General features: G+C 35.7%; 1 protein-coding gene across 10 annotated transcripts in view; it reads right to left on the bottom strand.

The window, feature by feature from the left end:
- TPK1 (thiamin pyrophosphokinase 1) overlaps positions 1-21,738 on the bottom strand; it is a 320,428-nt gene that overhangs the window by 170,672 nt on the left and 128,018 nt on the right. For all 10 annotated transcript variants that reach the window (XR_011505038.1, XR_011505034.1, XR_011505033.1 and 7 more), the window contains one exon: positions 1,010-1,082. Coding sequence is in view for 6 of the 10 variants with exons in the window: in XM_070515232.1 (XP_070371333.1) it covers positions 1,010-1,082 (73 nt within the window). In the remaining 4 variants the exon portion in view is untranslated. The remainder of the gene's footprint in view (positions 1-1,009; positions 1,083-21,738) is intronic.

Here is a 21,738-nt window from a genome sequence, read left to right on the forward strand (position 1 = left end):
TAGTTAAGTTCACGAGCTCCACTTTGGCGGCCCTAGGTTTGTGGGTTTGAATCCTGGACTCAGACCTACACACCGCTCCTCAAGCCATGCTGTGGCGGCATCCCACATGCACAATAGAGGAAGTTTAGCACAGATGTTAGCTCCGGGACAATCTTCCTCAAGCACAAAGACGAAGATTGGCAACAGATGTTAGCTCAGGGCCAATCTTCCTCACCAAAAACAAACAAATAAAAAAACAAAACCTCTGCACTGTCCTCTAAAGCCAGTGAACGTTTGAATTAGTGATTACTATAATACAGTCCTGTGTGTCTTCTATCATTCTCAACTAGATCATTTCCATGTTCTTCTTCAGTGGCAAGGATCTCTGGAAGATTTGCACCAGTAGTAACAAAATGAACACGTTAATAAGTTGTATATTATTATTAATTTCAAGCTGTAACAAATAGCTTTATTCAGAACAGAGTAATAATAGTTTCAAAGAAACTAAACATTAAAGAAATAAACCGTAATTCTACATTTCAAGGAACAGACAATTATGCATTTTTACAAAAATCACTTACAGAGATGTATTTAGTACTTCACAGTGCAAAAAACTGGACACAACTTAGATGTAAATCAATTAGGAACTGGCTAAGTAAAGTACAGCACATTCATTAATTGAAATTAAAAATGATTTGTGAAAAATATGTAATAGCTAATGAGGATGTAGGCAACAATAGTATATTATTAAATGAACCTACATAAACTATAAACTTATTTAAAATATGTATGCTTAAAGGACTAAACATTAATGCTTACCTGATGGTGACAGAATTTCTAAGATTGCGTTTCCACTTGTCATTTTCTAAATTTCCATTTGAATGTATATTACAATTGCTACCAACATATTTTTAAGTAACCAAACAATGAGTTTCTCAATCATTTACACATACACCAAGAAAACCAGAAAGAACACAGGAAAAGCAAACATATGAGAAAGATCTTAAATATAAAAGTGTTCATAGTTTACCTTAATGGTGTAGTATTCTCTAACTTCAGGCCTAATAGAATCAAAATCCCCACTGATGAATTCAGGCAAAAAGCTGAAAGAAAAAGTTCCAAGTAAGTCAACTAATTAAGATAACTTACTTTTTAATCTTTAAAACTATGATTATAGGGACCAGAGAGAACACCAATGTACTCAAAAGGAAAAAGAAATAGAACAGAGTCTATTTTTAGAGCAAATGGGATATCATATCTTATACTCTTGGTTTTAATATAGCATGACTGAGGGGAAGTCCACATACCCAACTAATTCATCAACTTAATCACGCTATCAGTCAATATTTATCTTGCTTTAAAAAATAAAGATTGAAGAAGACCACTGGTTTAAAAAACTCAGTTTATGAACAACACAAAGACTCATAATCTTTGCATATTGCCTCCTACATATAGACAAACCCCTACATTACCAGACCCTCACACAAGTTCCAAACTTTCAACAGATTTGAACAAATGATCATGAGGATTAGTCATTCTTTGCAGAGCAGCAGTCAGTTCAAAGACATTTCTAATTATCCTATTGACACATTTCTAGAAAGAGGAGTCTTCTAGATAGGTTTGAAATACTACACTGGTCACAGTTACTAAATATTAGAGGGAGAGGATTCCCAAAAACATGTGTTTCTAATCATATCACAATTATCTTCTTTCACTTCCCTACCATTTATGTTTTCTCAGAACTCATTTCAGAACGCATAAACCCATCTTACTCTATGTACATAAGCCATCCTTTATTATTCGAACATAAAACATCTACATGACCTGCTAGGTTTCTTTCCACTTAGAACACCTAACTGGAGAAATCAAACTTCCCTGGATTGCTCAGTGCCCCTGCAAAAAGCCCCAGTGTCCTCAGCCTCTGAAACATATTTTATATCAAGAAGGGAAAGTTTGCTTTCATTTCCTCCAGAAATATTCTATTCTTCACATGCCATGAGAATTAGATCTGCAGCCATTTATCTAGTTAATTGTTCTGATTCAAAAGAATAATAAAATCTCTATATGTCTTTTCAAGAGGGCAAACTTGTTACATGATGGACTAGAGTTCTAGTTAAAGGGAGACTGGAGCTTCATCTCCCCTGGTATTATATGTCAAAAGAGATGAAGCCCCAGAATATCTGTAGCGACATCTCTAGGTCATAAAAGCCAAGACACAGGGGGCTCTCTGGCTCCTAGAGAGATTTTACTCATGTACCAATGGGTTGGGGTTAGGATTCAGGGGCACAGAATTTCCACAGAGACCCTTTCAAGAGAAGAGAAGCACACTTAATAAGTTTAGGGACAAAAAAATCATATTTCCTCATCTTTCACCTAAGAAGCATGCAGTTACTAGCACAGGACAATTGACTTGGCTGTCACTGCATTTGCCAACGGCTAAAAACTAGAGCAATGGGGACAAGGGTAATAAGAAATCCGACTGAGAACCCCTCGTGTGCATTTAGGACAAAATTAATGAAGATGAATATGAAAAACCCAACACTAACCTTATTATTTAGTACAATTTTGTTTTCAAGTTCTTAACTCAACTGGAAATATTACTTCTTAGGTCTAACCTAATCTAACTAATCTATGTTGGACCAACTCTTCCCTGAGCTCTGTGTCTTCCTAGGACTACAAGTTAAGACGAAGTTCTATTGCACAGATCTGCACCACATAAACTGCTTAGGTTAGTTTTTTGTTAACCAATAATGGTTATTTATTGACATTTTTGGTAATAAAATGTTTACGTTAATCAATTGATTCCAGAAATATTCACTGAACATCAGCCATGTGCAAAATACAATAGTTTATTTTAGAATAAGGCAGAATTGGGAAGTAAAGTACCTAGGTTTTTAAATCACCTTTCCTGGTTTCAACATTTTCTTATAAACTTTTCTCCTCAAAATGTCCCTGCCACCATATCTACTACTTTCAATTTCATTTTATACCTATTTAGATAAGTACCTTAGACCTTACCACGGTTAGAACTGAAAAGAGACTATTCCTTCTTCTTTATTTTTTTTCCTGTTGCAAAAGTTCACTCATTTTTCAAGTTTCTTTAAAATGCCTCCACCTACCAACATTCAACCACACAGAGATTAAAACTCATATGGATCACAGAATATTAGTGCTTCTTATGGTCTGAATGTTTATGTCCTCCCTAATTCATATGTTGAAATCCTAACCCCTAACGTGATGTTATTAGGAGGGGGGGCCTTTGGGAGGGTGGAGCTCTCATGAATGGGATTAGTACCCTTATCAAAGAAACCCCAGAGAGCTCTCTTGCCCCTTCCACTATATGAGGACACAGTGAGAAGACAGCCATCTATGAATCACCGAACAGATCTCACCATACAGTGAATCTGCTGGCACCATGATCTGGGATTTCCCAGTCCCCAGATATGTGAGAAATAAGTGCTTGTTGTTGATAAGCCACGCAGTCCATAGTATTTTTATAGCAGCTCGAAAGGATTGAGACAACGCTGGAAGGGACAAAAGGAACCATCCTTCCAGTATCCTCATCGTCCTTTATAAGGAACTGAGAGCCAAGAAGTCAAGTGAATTTTGTCTGGATGACCAGTATCCAATCTACTTCACCATGTAAAGCAGCCACTTACACTTAGGACTCAGTCTGAATCATGCAACTTCCTAATAAGACTGATGCTACATTGCTCTACAAATTTTAGTCTTTCAAACATCTAGAATCAATTTGGCAGTTTCCAAATATCCTATTGATTTTGACAATAAATAAAAATGAAAAATAAAAATCAATACATACAGGAAGCTGAAATGTCTGTCCCCTTATATCATTTGAAGGCGAATTAGATCTCTTTTTATCTTATACTGTGAATAATGTAGGAGAGTAATCATGTAAACTCACTTATATTTTCGTATAAAATATTAACAGGACAACAAACTTATATACATAAAAGATAAGTAACTTTAGTTAACTTTTAATATAATTTTCCCTAATATAACATATACGCTTTTAAAATGAACCAAGATGCTTATTTTTAAGAAGACTCATGCCAAAAATACACCTGGAGTACATGCTAAGATGACTAAAATAATTATTACTTTTCATCATATAATACTACACTAATTTTTGAAACTTCCTGAAATGTGCTTTTGGATGCTGCAATTAAAGACCCATTTCACATTTTCTGAGGCACCTGTTGCCATGGTACCCGGGCATTGTGAGGAGGTACTTATTGGGGATGACACTTCACAGATGTAGAGGAACTATTTTATTATATAAAAGACCATTTATAGGGGAATATTTTCAGAATTCTTTGGGTACTGATTGCACAGAGCAACTGACTAAGGGTATGTAGATTTGTGTCACCACTGATCACATTTCTGTCTACTGTTGTCATAGATCAGACCAGCACATCTCTTCTTGGTATCCTCAACCTATGGGCACTGACTTCTTAGTACTAAAGTGTGTTCCAAATTCTCCATAAATGGTGTTGATTCCTTCAATATTTACATTTAACTCTTACTGTACTTGCCCCTCACTAATGACTAAGAGTTCAAAACGGGCTGAGATTAATTAATGAGCTAAAGATCCATCACATGTAATAATTGAGAGGGAGGTCGATATATTTAGAAAATATGCCTAAACATGATGTGTTAGAATACACCTATCGCCTTTCATAAGACACTTCCTGATACCAGTGAAGAAGGATATCCCTCCACAGAGCCTTCTTTGCTCCCAAAGAAGATACAACCATGCCCTTAAAACTTCCATTTCATTTTAAGCAGTTTCTGTAAACGTTTTTTAGTTTCTACTAGATTGTAAGTTCTTTGGAGCAGGATCTCTCCCTGACCGATCCTGGTATTCCCCGAAGCAGCAAGTACATAGTTGCTGATAATACAGTTGTGCATCACTGAACGACGGGGACACATTCTGAGAAAGGCATAATTAGGCAATTTCGTCATTGTGCAAATATCAGAGTGTGCTTACGCAAACCTAGATGGTGTAACCTACTACATCCCTGGGCGATATGGAGCTAAGCTGATGGGACCACTGTTTCAATGACTGAAACGTCATTATACGGTGCATGACTGAATATGAAAACATGGTAAATCTAACTATCAAGGAAATAAATTTTAAAGCAATAGTAGGATATTGTCATTCACACAAGAAATTGTCAAAAATTAAGATAAGCACAGGCTGAATAAAATGGGCACACTTATAGACTAGTGGGATGGTGAATGGAATATAGCCTATAAACAAGCAATCCCACTTTGGGAAACTATCCTACAAAAAACAGTACACAGGATATGTGTACAATAATAATAAGGGAAAAAACTGAATGTTCAATAGTACAGAGAAAGTTGACCAAAATGCAATGTACCCTGACAGGGAAATTAGGCAGCTTTAAGAGGAGTTGACATCTGTCCTAGAGAGAATGTCCACCACATGTTAAGTAAAAAAAGCAAGTTCTAGAAAAATGTATACACTTATCTTGATTGTAGTTTTAAAAAAAATTTTCTACATACAAGCCGTATATAATTGATATATACAACTTGATGAGTTTAGAGATAAGTACACATCTATCAAACTATCACCACAGCCTATGTCATAAACATATCCATCACCTCCAAAAGTTTCTTCCTGGTCTCTTACTTATTACTATCATTTTTTGATACGAACATTCAACATGACATCTAACCTCTTATATTGTATACTTAAAAGTTTAACTTTTAAGTATACAATATGATATTTTACTATAGGTACTATGCTATAGAGCAGATCTCTAGGACTTATCTTGTGTAACTGAAACTTTGTGCTCTTTGACTAATACCTCTCCCTTCCTTCTCCCCCTCAGACCCCGGCAACCACCATTCCACTCTCTGCTTCTATGAGTTTGACTACTTTCGATTCATCATAGAAGTGGTATCATGTAGTATTTCTCCTTCTGTATCTGGCTTATTTAACTTAGTATAATGTCCTCCAGGCTCATCCATGTTGTCAAGAATAGCAAGATTTCCTTCGTTTTTAAGACTGAATAATATTCCAGTGTATGTATATATCACATTTTAAGGGTACATTCATCTATCCATAGACATTTATGCTGCTTCAACATCTTGGATATTGTGAATAATGACGGAATGAACGTGGGAGTGCAGATAATCTCTGAGATCCTGATTTCAATTCCTTTGGATATTTACCCAGAAGCAGGATTGCTGGAACATATGGTAGTTCTATTTTCAGTTTTCTGAGGAACCTCCATGCTGTTTTCCATAGCAGTAGCAACATTTTGAATTCTCACCAACACTGTATGGGGGTTCCAATTTCTCTACAACCTCACCAATACCTCCTGTTTTTTGTTGTTTTGATAATAGCCATCCTAATAGGTATGAGGTGATACCTCATTGTGGTTTGATTTACATTTCCCCAAAGGTTAATAACACTGAGCATCTCTTCATATATCTGTTGGCCATTTGTGTGCCTTTTTTGGAGAAATGTCTATTCAGTTCCCTAGCCCAGTTTTTTTTTTATCAGGCTATTTGTTTTTTTCTATTGAGTTCTAGAACTTCTTTATACATTTTGGTTATTAAGCCTTTATCAGATATAGGGTATGCAAATATGTTCTTCCATTTCATTGATTGTTTCCTTTGCTGTGCAGTAGCTTTTTAGTTTGACATAATCCCAGCTGTTTAATTTTGCTTTTGTTGTCTATATTTTTGGTGTCATATCCAGGAAATCATCACCAATGTCAACGTCCAGAAGTTATTCCCCTATGCTTTCTTCTAGGACTTGCATGGTTGCAGGTATTACATTTAAACCTTAAATCCATCTTGGGTTGATTTTTATGTATAGTGTGAGATAAGGATCCAATTTCATTTTTTTGCATGTGGCTGTCTAGTATTCCCAACACTATTTATTGAAGAGGCCTTCTTTTACCCATTGTGTATTCTTGGCACCCCTATCAAAGCTCAGTAGACTGTATGCGTGTCTGTTTATTTCTGGGCTCTCTGGTCTGTTCCATTGGTGAATATGTTTGTTTTTAATGCCAATACCATACTGTTTGGGTTACCGTAGCTTTGTAATATATTTAGAAATGAGGAAGTGTGATGGCTCCAGCCTTATTATTCTTGCTTAAAATTGCTTTGGCTATTTGCAGCTATTTGCAGTTCTCCATAAATTTCAGCATTTTTTTTTCCCTATTTCTGTGAAAAATGACATTGGAATTTTGATAAGAACTGCACTGAATCTGTAGATTGCTTTGGATATTATGAACATTTTAACAATATTATTTCTGCCAAACTATGAACATGGGATGTCTTCCCATTTATTTTTGACCTCTTTAATTTTTCATCAGTGTTTTATAATTTTCAGTGCACCACTCTTTGACCTCTTTGGGATTTTATTCTTTTTGATGTTATTGTAAATGGGTTTGTTTTCTTAGTTTCCTTTTGAAATAATTAATTTTTAGTCTATCAAAACACAGCTGATTTTTGTATGTTATTTTGTATGCTGTAACTTTGCTTAATTCATTTATTAGTTCTGACTAATAGTTGTTAGCGTTTTCTAGATAGAAGATCAAGCCATCTGCAAACAAATAGAACTTTACTTCTTTCTCTCCAATTTAGATGCTTTTTATTTCTTTTTCTCACCTAATTGCTCTGGCTAGGACTTCTAGTACTATGTTGAATAGAAGTGGTGAGAGTAAGAATCCTCACCTTTGTCCAGATCTTAGAGGAAAAACTTTCAGTTGTTTACCATTGAGTATGATGTCAGTTGTAGGCTTTTCATATATGGCCTTTATTGTGTTGAGGTAAGCTGAGAGTTTTTATCACAAGAGTGTTAAATTCTGGCAAATTCTTTTTCTACATCTATTGAGATGACAATGTGATTTTTACCCTTCATTCTGTTAATGTAGTGTATCACACTGATTTGTGTATGTTGAACCATTCTTATATACCAGAGATAAATCCTACTTGGTCATGGTGTGTGTCCTTTTAAGGTACTCTTGAACTTGGTTTGCTAATATTTTGTTAAGGATTTTTGCACCCATGTCCAACAGGGATATTGTTCTGTAGTTGGTTTTTTTTTTTTTTTTTTGATGTCTCTGGCTTTGGTATCAGGGTGACGCCGGCTTCATTAAAAAAAATTGGAAGTGTTCCCAATTCTTCTATTTTCTGGAAGACTTTAAGAAGGACTGATATTCTTTAAAAATCTGGTAGAATCCACCTGTGATACCATCTGGTCTAGATTTTTCTAGTTGGAAAGTTTTTGATTATTGATTCAATCTCCTTATAATTGGTCTGTTCAGGCTTTCTACTTCTTCTTGATTCAATCTTGGTAGGTTGTATGTTTCTAGGAATGAATCCATTTCTTCTAGGTTATCCAGTTTGTTGGCATGTAATTGCTCAATATAGTCCCCTTATGACTTTTTTTTATTTCTGTGACATCAGTTGTAATATCTCCTCTTCCATTTCTGATTTTATTTATTTTAATCTTCGCTCTTTCTTAGTCTAAATAAGGGTTTGTCAATTTTGTTTATCTTTTCAAAGAACCAACTCCTAGCTTCACTGATTTATGCTATTTTTTAATTCTCTATTTCATTTCTTTCTGCTCTGATCTTTATTATTGCCTTCCTTCCACTACCTTTGGGCTTAGTTTGTTCTTCTTTTTCTAGTTCTTCAAGGTGTAGTTTAAGGTTGTTTATTTGAGCTCTTTCTTCTTTTTTAATGAAGGCATTTATCACTATAAACTTCCCTTTTAGTACTGCTCTTGCCACGTCCCATAAGTTTTGGTATTAATCATGTGTTTTAAAACAATAAAGAAAAACCCTGTAAATATATTCATGCAATTCTGTCTAAGTATGAAGAAAATAATGAAAGTGAATGAATGAAGCTGTTCACTCTGCCTCTCAGGAGATGGGATGAATTTTTAAATTTCAATAAAGCATATCTTAGTTTGATAATTATGTTTATAAAAGCAAACAAAAAAGGAAGAAAAAAATTAAAAATAAAATGAAAACTCATAGACTGATTATAAGAATATAAACTAGTGCTTAACAGTGACTGAGGTTGTTATAAATGACTGCTGTCAAGTTATCCAAGTAAGACAATGTTTCATCTCTTAAGATTTTTTATCTCATCATCTTAAACTCAGTAGCCCAGGAATCAATACTACAAGGTAGAAAATAAGTTTGATTTCCAAAATAATTGCTTAAGAATTTCTTTATATGCTAATGAACACACAGAGAAAACAAAAATAATAAAAACAACAACAAAGGATATACAGACAGAATCTCCATATCGCACAACTGAAATAATGACTAGGGACAGAATGAGAAGGGAAAAATGGTAGAGGAAAACATATACAACTTTGTAAAAGATTTGTTGATTTAGATATAAAGGGAAAGACAAAAAAAGTTGCAAAAAGGAGGAAGACCTGAGGGGTCTTACCCTAGAAAAAACCTTCTAGGAAACATTTTTGAATACTTCTTATATGCCAGTCTCTGTATTTTATTCATGCATTTTACATTTATTAATTTTGTATAATTTTAGTTAATTTTCATAACAGTTCTATAAGGTTAAATCACCCTAATTCTGTGGTAGAAAGCCTAGTCTGAGGGGTAGGAAGCAACCTGGATAGCTGTCACACAGATTGAAACATTCTCTCTCCTCCTCCTCCTTTCTGACTTGAAGGACAACTTCATCTGACATAGGGAAATTTTCTTGCTACAAGATGCAATTACACTTCTTCGACAGTCTTGGCCCTTATTTGAAATCTCCTCTACTTGTCTGTCCAACCAGAGCTGCATGGTAATCAGACAGCAGTGTGAGTGCAGCGCGAAGTTGCTCCGTACCATAAGCTATCAATCCCTGGGCATGTTCTACTGATGCTTCTAGGTTTAGGATTAGTTTTAATGAATAGAGAAGTGGTAAAGAGAAGCGCAATTACAAAATCACATGAGGCTCGTTGAGAGTACGTTTCATTCTAGGTAGTAAACAAATAAATGAATATTCAATTCTGTAACCTAGCACTCCACCTCAATATAAGGAATGTAAATTTTATGGGTCAGTAAGAAATAAAAACATACAGACTGCTCAATCTACATATGCTATGGGAATTAACTTCTCACTCCAACCACTTAGAAAACCAGATACAATATGTGAAACAGTGGTATTCAGACAGGAAAACAGGCAGCTCAGGACAGTGATTGCTGAGAAAAGGAGAACAAACGAGATGAGACCAATTACTGCCTGGGCTTTCTTCCTGGAGGCAGTTTCTAGCCACAACACAGTGAGGGAAAACTCAGAGAACTGTGGTCTTCTTAAATTGAGGAACCCATGATCAATCTTAAGGGAAGTAGAAGGGCTAGAAAATGTAGGCCAGGGTAACTTAGAGAACGGAACTACAGAGAGAAAGGGAGCTCTAGAAAGCCTCAGAAAGATTCCCTTGAATGTTTGGGCACATACTCATCTACACACATATGACAAGGCCAAGGGGGGAAAAGACACCATAAAGCAATGGACCAACAATTTCTAAAGATAAAATGTGGCTGAGTACAATCCATATTCCTGTCATCAGGAGTACAGAGACACACTAATAAACAGGTCATTAAGTTGAGTCTCACCTTAATAGTGAGGCTAAATTAGTCCCAGAATAGAAGTTGCTCTGGACCTATGATAAGAAAGTTTTAAAATAAAGCATCAAAAGTATCAAACGCATTCGTAAGTTATTCAACCACGTCTCAGAACAAAATTCAGCACTCTTGAAGATACACAAAAAATCCACTAACAAATAATGGAAAATTCAAAATGTACAGTATTAAATCAAAGATTATTAGGCAGGCAAAGAAGAAAAACATAACCCATAAATGTTATACTTAACATTCTCTTTAATGTTTGATAAGACACTACTGCTACCATACCAAGCACACGTTAGAATGCTATATCAGAAGTCATTTCACTGTCTCCCCAGTGCTGGCAGTTTATTATTATACACAGGTGGTGGAATGTGTTGTCAGTGACTTTCATGACACATGAGAATGAACCTTCTCCACACGAAGGGATCAACTGGATCTGCCTTTGTGGCTCTGCTCGATTTTCAAAGCTCAGACAGCTCTACATAACTGACCAGGAGTTTCTAGGAATGAGATTATTTTCCATTCCAGAGAACTAGTTTACATGTATAATTAATGACCTGTCTAGTTGGAGCAAAGGAAGGATGAGATAGAAAAAGAAAAAATAAATTAAACAGCAAAACCTAAGGTAAAAAGATTCTGGAAGAAAAGCAGTTTTAAAATTTGATATCATCTGTGCCCAAAATGCATTAGTTCCTTTGCTCCAGAAAGAGTCAAAGAAGGATGAAAACACGAAGAAATAAGAACCATGGACATAAAATTTATATAATATTTACACTAAAATCATGGAGACCAAAGACTGTGTGCATAGTGAATCACATAATGCACATAGATACAATGAACAATTCATTAAAATGAAATATTATATATTGCACATAACCTAGCAAGTTTTCTCTGAGGTGAATAACACGTCAAGACCTAAACAAGAGTGTCTGTGAAAAGATGGTTTTTCTACTAAATCATATTTATAACAATGTGTCTCCAGAAAACAAAATTTACAATATAAGTTATACTTAAGCACATAGCTTATAGTCATTTTATTCTCTTTCATCATTCCTGCAAGATTCTTTTCTTAAAAGACCCAGCATCAACTTTTTGGATGCAAATCACATTTGTAGAGAAGAGATAAAGACAGTGGGTTGCCATTTACATGGGGCTTAGCACTGCCCCTCTATGCACATGGCAAGTAGTACAATGATATAATGTGAAACTGTTCTAACAAGTCACCACATATGAAAACATCTATCCCTGTAAGACAGACTGGTCATTAAAGCATCTATAAGCTGATTCAACCAATCTTTCTAACATTCAATCAATCTCTCAACATTCTCCATAAACAGTAAACAATTTTAATTTTAAAAGACTGAGACCAATATGTAAGTCTCATAAATTTGATTTAACATTAATACCACAGGTTAAAACAAAATAACAAGAATAAGAACTAGATTTTAGACAGTTGGAGTTTGAGATTACAGAGTATTTCAGTGCCCAAGTTCAGCTAAAACTTGTAAATGCAGAGAGAGAGCTGAAGAGAGGTGAGAGGTAAAACCATATACTCATGACTCCTCCATACATGGGATATTTAATTCAACTTACCAAATATTTATTAAATATATACTATGTGTGCCACCCTACAGACACCATAGTTATCGTAGTCCCAAAAAGTTTAAAGTCTAAGCATGGATAACAAAGTAACCAGGTCATTATGGAACAGTCACTGACACTACAGGTCAAGAACAGAATGCTACATTAGAACACAGGAAGAGCAAGGCTTGGGAGAGCTAGCGAGTAAGAGAAAGGGAAGGAAAAGCTTTATATTAATTGAAACTACATGAAAAGTTATAAATAACTGAGATCATGACAAGAGGATTGGAGAGAAATAAGGCCCATATTCAGGCAATAGAAAGAAAAAAAGTAGGAAGACATAAGAGGTAAAAGAAATGATATGAAAGGAAGGAAGAACACAGTATACGATGACAGCCACTTCCTCATTTCTTAGTCACAGTTGATTTACCCATCAGTCACTTGTATTTACATGTGGCTGGGGATGTTACAACCTTTAAAGAATGAGAGAGTGATTTTGTGGCTCTTTTTGCTCTAGGACAGGGATTTGCAAACTATCCACAACAAAAGTTGTGCCAGTAAATATTTCCTCTGGCTCTTAATATTAGATCACTTTCTCCTTCTGCCCTTTGCTATAATAACTTATTTTCCAAAAGTGGCTAGAAGGGGAGAGGAAAGTAATGAGAGAGGTTACTTGAATAGAAAGAAAGCTATGGGGTTACTTTTCTAGAAGGAAGAAGTGGTAGTGGTATGGGGCAGTGCCAGAAAATGCCGTGTATACTGAGAAGAACTGTGCTAAGCCTGACACAGCGCAGAGTGGAAGGTTTCATCTTTTCTTATTTACAAACACAAAAGAGCCCCAAAGCATACATACAGGTTAACGCCAATTCTTCACCTTAACAAATATAAAAGGCTAGCTCACTGAGAGTGAATTACTTTGTGTAATTTATTTGCTTTACACTTCTCTCTGTGATTCATCAGAGACACAATACGCAGAATTCTATACATACAGCTAGTGATAAATGCCATTAGGGTCACTGATAGGTTATCTGCTCCTCCCAAGTTTTCCAAAGCCACGCACAATAAGCCGCCTTGCTAACGATTCTGCTAGTATAGTGTTTTCAAACCTTATTCTTCCTTTTTCCCCACAGTTTCCCCACAGCAGGAATTAAAACCTTACTTAAGAAAATAACAAAAAGAATTTCTTAAGACATATGCTGGTCTGCTAAAGTAAATGCTTTATTTTCTATCCTTGCTAGTTTGTTTTTATCTTGCTACCTCTATCCATTTTATATACATGTGTCAACTATTATCCTAAAAGACAGGGACTAGAGCCACGTGGTTCTCCACAGTACTTAATAAAGATTCCTGTATTACAGGAATCCAAAAGATTCAGTCAGATGATAATGGCTTAGATACAGGCCACCTTGAAATAACAAACTCTAAACTAGATGATGAATGTCATTAATAAAAGTAAAAGGCATATTAGGGAAAACATTTAAAAGACATACAAAAGACAAAGGGTGACTATCCTTGTTCAGCTAGGGTTGACACAATGGTTCATTCAAATAGAAAAAAAAAAATCAAAAGGAAAAATAACAAAGACATGATACCAAAGAGAAGGATTTTAAACACCTCAATATATATACACAATCTGTAATCATTTTCTATGTATATATAGCTTTTACATTTTCAATTTCCAAAGACTCCATATTGCTATATTGCTACATCTAATGGGTCAATTCTCCCATGTTACTTTATCTTTTAGAAACATATAACCCAAACAATCACTTTCTACTCCTTGATTCTCCTTCACTTGACCTAAGGAGTATGGTTTCCTGGTTCTCCCTCTAACTCTCTGGTTACTCCTGCTCTGTCTACTTGATAGTTCTTGCACTTTCCTTGGATATTTTACCACTGCAATACCTACAGCTCAGCCCCTGGACCTCTTTCCTCATCTCTCTGCACTTACCAGTTTACCTAACCAAGTCACATGGCCTTAAATGCCCTCAATATACTGATGGTTCTGAAGCTTATATCTTACTTCAGCTCCAGACTCACATATTTAACAACCTACTCAATGTTAGATGTACATAAGCATCTCAAACTCCACACATGTCTCTTTGAACCTCTGTTCTTTTCCCCACCAAAGCTGGTCCTCTTAGTCTTCCTAATCTCATCAAATGAAAATCAATCTTTCCCAGTTGTTCAGGCCAAAATCCACAGAGTCATCTTTGATTCTTTCTTCCACCTCAGAAGTGATTTCTCGACAAGTTCAAAAGACTCTTCTTTCAGAATATATTCTGATTCTGGCTCTTTCTTACCATCTTCCATGCTACAACCCTGATAAGACAACTGATACCACTCTGCTCAAAACCCTTCAATGGCTTCCCATCTCACTGAGAGTACATCATTAGTATTACCTACAAAGGCCCTACAAGATCTACCCTCAGTTACCTTTGTAACCACTCTCCTTCCTAATAAGTTTCTCCTCATTCTCTCAACTTGTGGTAGACTGTTTGCAAAATTATCCATAATTATTTTCCCCTCTTTATCCATACTCCTTTATAAATGTGTCTTTCCAGATCCTTCCATCAAGAGGTGCTAATACAGGTCTATTTCCCCACTACATGAATTTGTATCAGCCATGTGATTTGTTTTGAACAACAAAATGCAGTGCAAATGACGATGGCATGGCAGTTCTGAACTGAGGCCTCAAATGGAGTCACAGCCTTCCCTTTTCTCTCTTGGAACCCTCCTCTGCTGCCATGAGAACAATCCTGGACAAGTCCGAGATTGAAAGATAGAAGATGAAAAAGAAGAGTCAGGTGCCCCAGCTTACAAGTAGCCAAACTTCAAATATGTGAGAGTCCTGTCTACCTGCTGACATCACCTGAAGAAGTGCCTACCCAACCCACATGACTGACACAAGTGATGAAGATCCACCTACCAGACCCTTAAATTTGTGAACAACAATAAATAATTGTCGTTTAAAGCCACTAAGTTTTAGGGTGGTTTGTTATACAGAAAAAGCCAACTGATACCATTCTCACGTCTCAGAGTCTTTGCACAGGCGGGTTTCCTCTTCCTGGAATGCCCTTCCTTTGGATAGCCAGGTGACTGACTTCTTCATCTCCTACAGATGTTAACTCAGAAGGCACTTTCTCAATGAGGCTTCCCCTCGAATTAGTTACCATCCCACCGCAAAATATGCTACCCTTCTCCTGCTTTATTTTCCTCCTTGTCAATAATAATATACTTTCTATTTTAATTATTTATCTGACATTATCTATCTCTATGAAAGCTCATTGAAGTCAGGCATTCTGTTCCCTGCTGCATTTCAAGTTCCTACAATAATGCCTGTCAAATGAAACAAGTGAATAATCTAAAACATGCTAAAATAACAATGGAATATAATCTCCTGAATAATACACAAATAAAAAATTAAATTTTAATAAAGCTGGCAAGGGTGGAGAGAAATGTACATGATCTTACATTGTTGATAAAAGTGAAGATGAGCACAAATATTCTGGAAAACAAACTGTCAACTTGGATTTAAATATTTTTTTAAAAAATTCATAACTTTTGAACCCATATCTTAATTCCTATGAATCTACTTTAAGTGCTAGGAACTCATACAAAACTTAATCTAACTTTTATTTACCAAAGTTATACTTATAAAAAATTATGAACAACATATATGTCTGATATATGAAGAATGGTTGTTAAATAAGAATGTGACAAATAAAACTTACATATGATGACATAATAATGTGTTCATAATATAATGTTAAGAAAATAGACATGACATAAAACAGTGTATGCATAAAAATCCCTATTTTGTTATATGTGCACACATACATACACTCAGGAATAGAGGAACATACTTACAAAAGTATGAAATTGAAAAAGGTGTGTAAAAATATCAGCGGTGGGAATCTAGGTGATTTGAGGTTACTTTTATTTTTTTCTTTTTATCTTCCTATGTTCTCTAAGTTCATTGTAATAACCTTGATTACTTCTATGAGCAGGAGGGTGGGTGGGAGTAGAGAAGGATGTGCCTTTAAAAAAGAATATATAAAGTTAAAACAAAAAAAGCAAAAACTAAATAATATAAATTTCATTTGTTTAAACTAATTTATGTTTGTATTGTTTTTATCTGTAATTATGATTAATAATTACTTGAATGCAGTTTTGTTTAAAATTGAACAAATAAGGACAGTTTAGCTCAGACTTTTGCCATATGATTTGGCTAACATCTCTGGTTTTGGTAACCTTGTCCCCTATATCCTCACTTGATTCCATCCTATTCAAAGCATGTGAATGTATCAGCACAGCGTGTGGCCATTAACTTGCTCTCCCACCATAGCAGAAGCATACTTTGGAGAACAACTGCCACGTGGAGGAAATTCACTCTGAAAGCCCTATTACCGGTAATAGGAATCATAAGACAACACTATTATGCGAAAACATTCTTTTCACTGACTGATAAAATGCTAAAATGACAGGAACTACAGTTGTTTTTCTTGTTCCTAACACACGGAACTGCCCTCTAGTTACTAATAAGATACTAAAGTACAGCCTAGCAGGAAAAAATTGAATACACACTAGAGGCCGCTAGTGATAAATAAGTGAGTTTTGCACGCAGTAGAAAACATGAGAGCTGTACAGAGAAAACTGCATGTAAGCTTCCAAGCTTCGGTTGCCTTTTTAAGTACTATGCTTCAAAGTCAGAAAACATTTTTTTTCTGTCTATAAACTTGTCAATTTTTTTTAATAAAGGAACTAAATCTGGGAAAATTTCATCTTACAAAGACAAATCAAGGAGATTTTGTAAAAATTTTTATTACTGAATTCTTAAAGCAAAGCCGTGCCTTTAAGTAATGAAACTTTTTTACATATTACAAATTAGAAAACATTTTCATTCTTTTACTCAATTACCACAGAGACCCAGATCAATTAAACCAAGCCCTATGCTGTGTAATATAAAATTGTCTTGGTAATAGAATTACCAAAATTGTCACTGAGGAACATTTCTAAAACAAATTACAAACCCCACAGAAAAATTATGAATCATAAGAGAGATTTAAAGGAGCTTACTTAGAAAAAAACTGATAGTACAAAAATGTCAGCAAAAGTGTACAGGATCTGATTAACAACAAGCTTTTATAAAACTAAGGAAGTGTTTACACTTTTTTAAAAATTTGGGAGGAATATTATTAAATTTCTCAGAATGCATGAGGTATTGTTATCATTTATATGCATGACAGGTAACCATTTAATTCCCTTTCACTGTCATTAAGAGATTGAGGAATAAAAAAGTTTCATACCTAGGGGCATTTTATATCACAATAAGTATTACGTGGGGGAGGGACTCATGGAGGGGGAAGTATGAAGGAGATTAATAAAGACCATTAGACCATCCTAGGACATGCTGATAGCAGTGGTAGCCAGAGAGAAAATGTTGTGGAGGGGTATTTGTGGGGATTTTTTGGTTTTGTTTGCATTAGTATTTGCATTTGGCTGCCCCCCTCCCCCCGCCATGTTTACAGAAACTAGCATGGTGAGTCTTGATGCTGGGCGCAGCCCACTCTAGAAACAAACAGGAGTCAGATATTTACTCATGACACCCCTAGAAACAAGGGCACGGGCACATATTCTCACTCAACCACTTCAGCTCGGTCAGTCGATCATATGCTCTCACACAAGAAAGAAGAGGCCCTTGGGAATCCATCGGCAGCACCCAGTACCAGGCTCACAGAGGGCTGAGTACAAGCCCCACCTTGTTCTTAGAACATAAACACAGCTGTGGATCTGGTTTCCAGCTTCCTCCATATTTCCCAAGCCCAACTGTTCAGGCTTTCAACTTATTCTGTTAATTGGAATATTTTTAACAGATTTTTTTGTTGTTTAAGTTGGTCAGGGTTTTTTCTGCTCTTTACAACCAAGAACCTCCACTGATACAAAAAAAATTAAATAAGAAGTTCCTAACAATGTTAACATTAGAGTTTTCAGTATGAATCTCTCATTCTCCTCTTGAACAGAACTAATTTAAAAATTTACTGGGTCAGAACCATGTTTTCATACTTAATCTACGACAGAATACATTACGTTTTTATGGCAGAGCATGTCTAATCGTTGTTAAATAACTAGTTAACATATAGTGAACTAGTTACTGGGGATGAGACAGTGAAAAAGCCAGAGACAGGACCTGCCTTCATGAGGTGACAGGCTGAGGGGACAAGCAAACAGGTGATTCCAATGTGTTGTGATAAACGCTGACAGGGAAGCACTGGATAAGAGAACGTTCAGGAAGGGCACTCAAGTTGGACAGATGGAGTAAAAGAGACTCAGAGTAACAGAGGATAACCTGGTAATGGAAGAAATCTAGCCACCAAATACCCTTAGTTCATTTAGGATTTGTCATCTGCTGGTTTATCTCTGGGGAAATTATTATTATTTTCAGGGAGAGCTACCTAAAAGGAGTAATACTGCTCAGTTAAAAATATTTATCATCTACTATTCATCAAACCTCTTCCTGGGTGCTAGGGTTATTCCCACAGATAGATAAAACAAGAACAAGGAATTATGTCCAATTAAGTAGAAACACTATAGATAATTTCAACCTAATGTGGAGTGACAGTAAAGTGTTGCTTAGAGAATTTGTGCCTGACTGAGATCTACAGACACGAGTAGTTCTCAGGAGACTGCTGGGGAGACAGAACACATGAGCTGACTTTTGTTTTCTGTTTTTCTTTAAGATTGGTACCTGAGCGAACAACTGTTACCAATCTTCTTTTTTTCTTTTTCCTGCTTTTTCTCCCCGAATCCCCCCAGTGCATAGTTGTATATTCTAGCTGGGGGTCCCTTTAGTTGTGGCATGTCAGACGCCACCTCAACGTGGCCTGACGAGCGGTGCCATGTCCGCACTCAGAATCCGAACCAGTGAAACCCTGAGCCACCACAGCGGAGTGTACAAACTTAATCACTGGGCCTCGGGGCCGGCCCCTGAGTTTTTAAATATAAGGATTATAACACTTGGAAGAAAACAGAAGAGGGTTTTTAAAAGTGAATTTTATAAAAAAGGGTTTTTTTAATCAAATAGGATTTTTATAAATGAATCAGATATAATGTTCTGTAAAAAAGTATCTCCATTTGATACTAAAATTAATCCCTTGACATTTCAATGGACACTCCAATGGTTTTTTTAAACAACGAGCTGAGTAGGAGACCAGTGTTTAGACGGCACAAATATTTTAAATACTCATTGTTAAGGAGTCCTAGTGTTTAAACAACCTCCCCATCCACGGTGCCTCCAGCCCTGAGTAGCACAACCCAGTTGTAAAGCACCCTTACAAGGCATTCAGCAGAAACGATGGAACCTGAGAGCCAAGGTCAAAAATAGAGCTCCTGGGCCTAAAATCCTGTGGGAGTATGACAACCCTGTCTTCGTCTTCCCTACATTCCAAGCAGAAGCACTGCCAATCTCATGCAACAACAGTGCTAACCGCAATTCTAAATCATGTAGTTTAGAGAGCAAGTCAACATTTTTAATACTTAGGATTTTTTATTCTAAGTTCCTTTCAGCCTGGGCACTTACGGATTAATGTCCTCTTGCTCATCAAGTACCCTTCTCCTGACTTTTCTCCAGCTCTCTTCCTACTTCCTAAGGCATATAATATCCAGAGTTAAGCATTTAAGATATAATATATACAAAGACATACACACCAAGATTTTTTTCTTAGGGTGGAAAAATGTTTTCTGTCATCTTTTAAATATTCTCTCTGAGATTCTTAGCATATTCTTGCATTTTGTGCCTACAGAAGTCTTCGAAGAATACAGTCTCAAACAATTCTCAGATCTCTAACCCAGGATTACAGGTGATAGTTCAGGGTTCATCTTCGTATAACTGCCACTTGGATATTTTCCCACAAAATTTATTACCTAGCCCTCGCTAGTTGAATCTCAGCTGTCACTGTTCTGTCCCCTAACAACAAGAAGGCTGTAGCTGTCTCAGGTGCAATCCCGTCATCAACTCAAATTTCATGTCCCATAATGATGTGTCAACAAATAATATATGCCATCTTGTTACTGGAGTTATTCTGCTTACTCTTGGTCTAATAACACAAAACTGAAATTTTAATAACAAGACAACCATGCAGGAAGTACCTAAGTGTGTCTGTGCAAGTGTGCATGCATGCACACTCACTCAAATATGTATGAAAAATCAGACAGTTAAGGACCACTCCACAGCTTTTTAAAAAACAATTTTTTAGATATATATCAAATATATATATAATGTGATTACTCAATTTTTACTTCTTAACTCAGCAATCTAACAATATATTTAAAATAAGCAAAAAAATGTGATTAAAAAAGAGCTCAAACTGTATTAACAAGTGCAAAAATAACTCAACTTTGTTTTAAATAAGTAAAATTAAAAGAGACGTGTTACTCAGAACTTTTGACAGATGATCCAGGGTCCTCTAAAAAAACCACCTGAAGGTAATTTATTTCTGAAGACTCCATCCACAGTGCAGGAAAGGAAAAGAGTTTTGTCAGGAACATACTTTATGAAATAGAATCGCCATAAAGAAGAATGCCTCTGATTAAATTTAGTTGTAAGCTCACTTCCTGCAGCTGCTTAAAACGATCTTGCTCTGAAAATTTATTTTGACTTCATGCATGATCTGACAAACATAGCATCTTTGCATACACTTTTCCCACTCCTCCAATACCCTGAAATGATTCAGAGCTATGCATGGATAACTTTGAGATCTCTGATTTACAGCATTTGATAATCAACAGACTAAAATATATTACTAAACCAATCCAATCAATAATTCAAGATAAATTTGCCCTCAAAGTTTGTTGTGCTATTATAAATATTATAAATTTTCTTTTAAATGTGCTAATCATTTTTATCTTCCATCATTTTGATTGAAAGACCCAATAACATTGACATGATTACAGAGCTTTGTAATTTGATTGCATAAGTACTTTTTAATAGAAACTTGCCGAAGTAAATGACTAAATATTGCTTAAGGCTAGGCTTACAAGAATCAAGCTAAACCAAAGATCTTTGGTTTTCCTTAAGCAAAGTAGACACATTTACTTTCTATACATGTTAAAGCATACTTAAAGTTCATTTTTCAACTATGCCATGAAATGCTTGAACATTAGTTAAAATAAATCCCAATCACTGAGAAAATTACAGTCACAGGTAGACTGAAATCAACTGCCTCATATATTGGAGGTTATCAAGATCACAATGTATGCTCAGATACTTGACACCAACTTCCTCCATCGCAATTTTATATTTATTGCCTTAATCCATAAAAACCTAACAGTATTAAGCAAGCTTTTGCAGAATTTTCACTAAGACACAGAAAATAAAGGCCTTACATCCGACTCTCTACTACTGCTTAGATAACTTCAAGGGCTGAAGTACCAACTTTGAAAATTTAGATTGGTTCTAACTAAAAGAAGTAACATCCTTCCCAAAGAAGCACTTGACAAAATGATGACAGATTCCAGCTAAAAG

Source organism: Equus asinus, chromosome 1 (assembly GCF_041296235.1).
Source record: "Equus asinus isolate D_3611 breed Donkey chromosome 1, EquAss-T2T_v2, whole genome shotgun sequence".
NCBI lineage: Eukaryota > Metazoa > Chordata > Mammalia > Perissodactyla > Equidae > Equus > Equus asinus.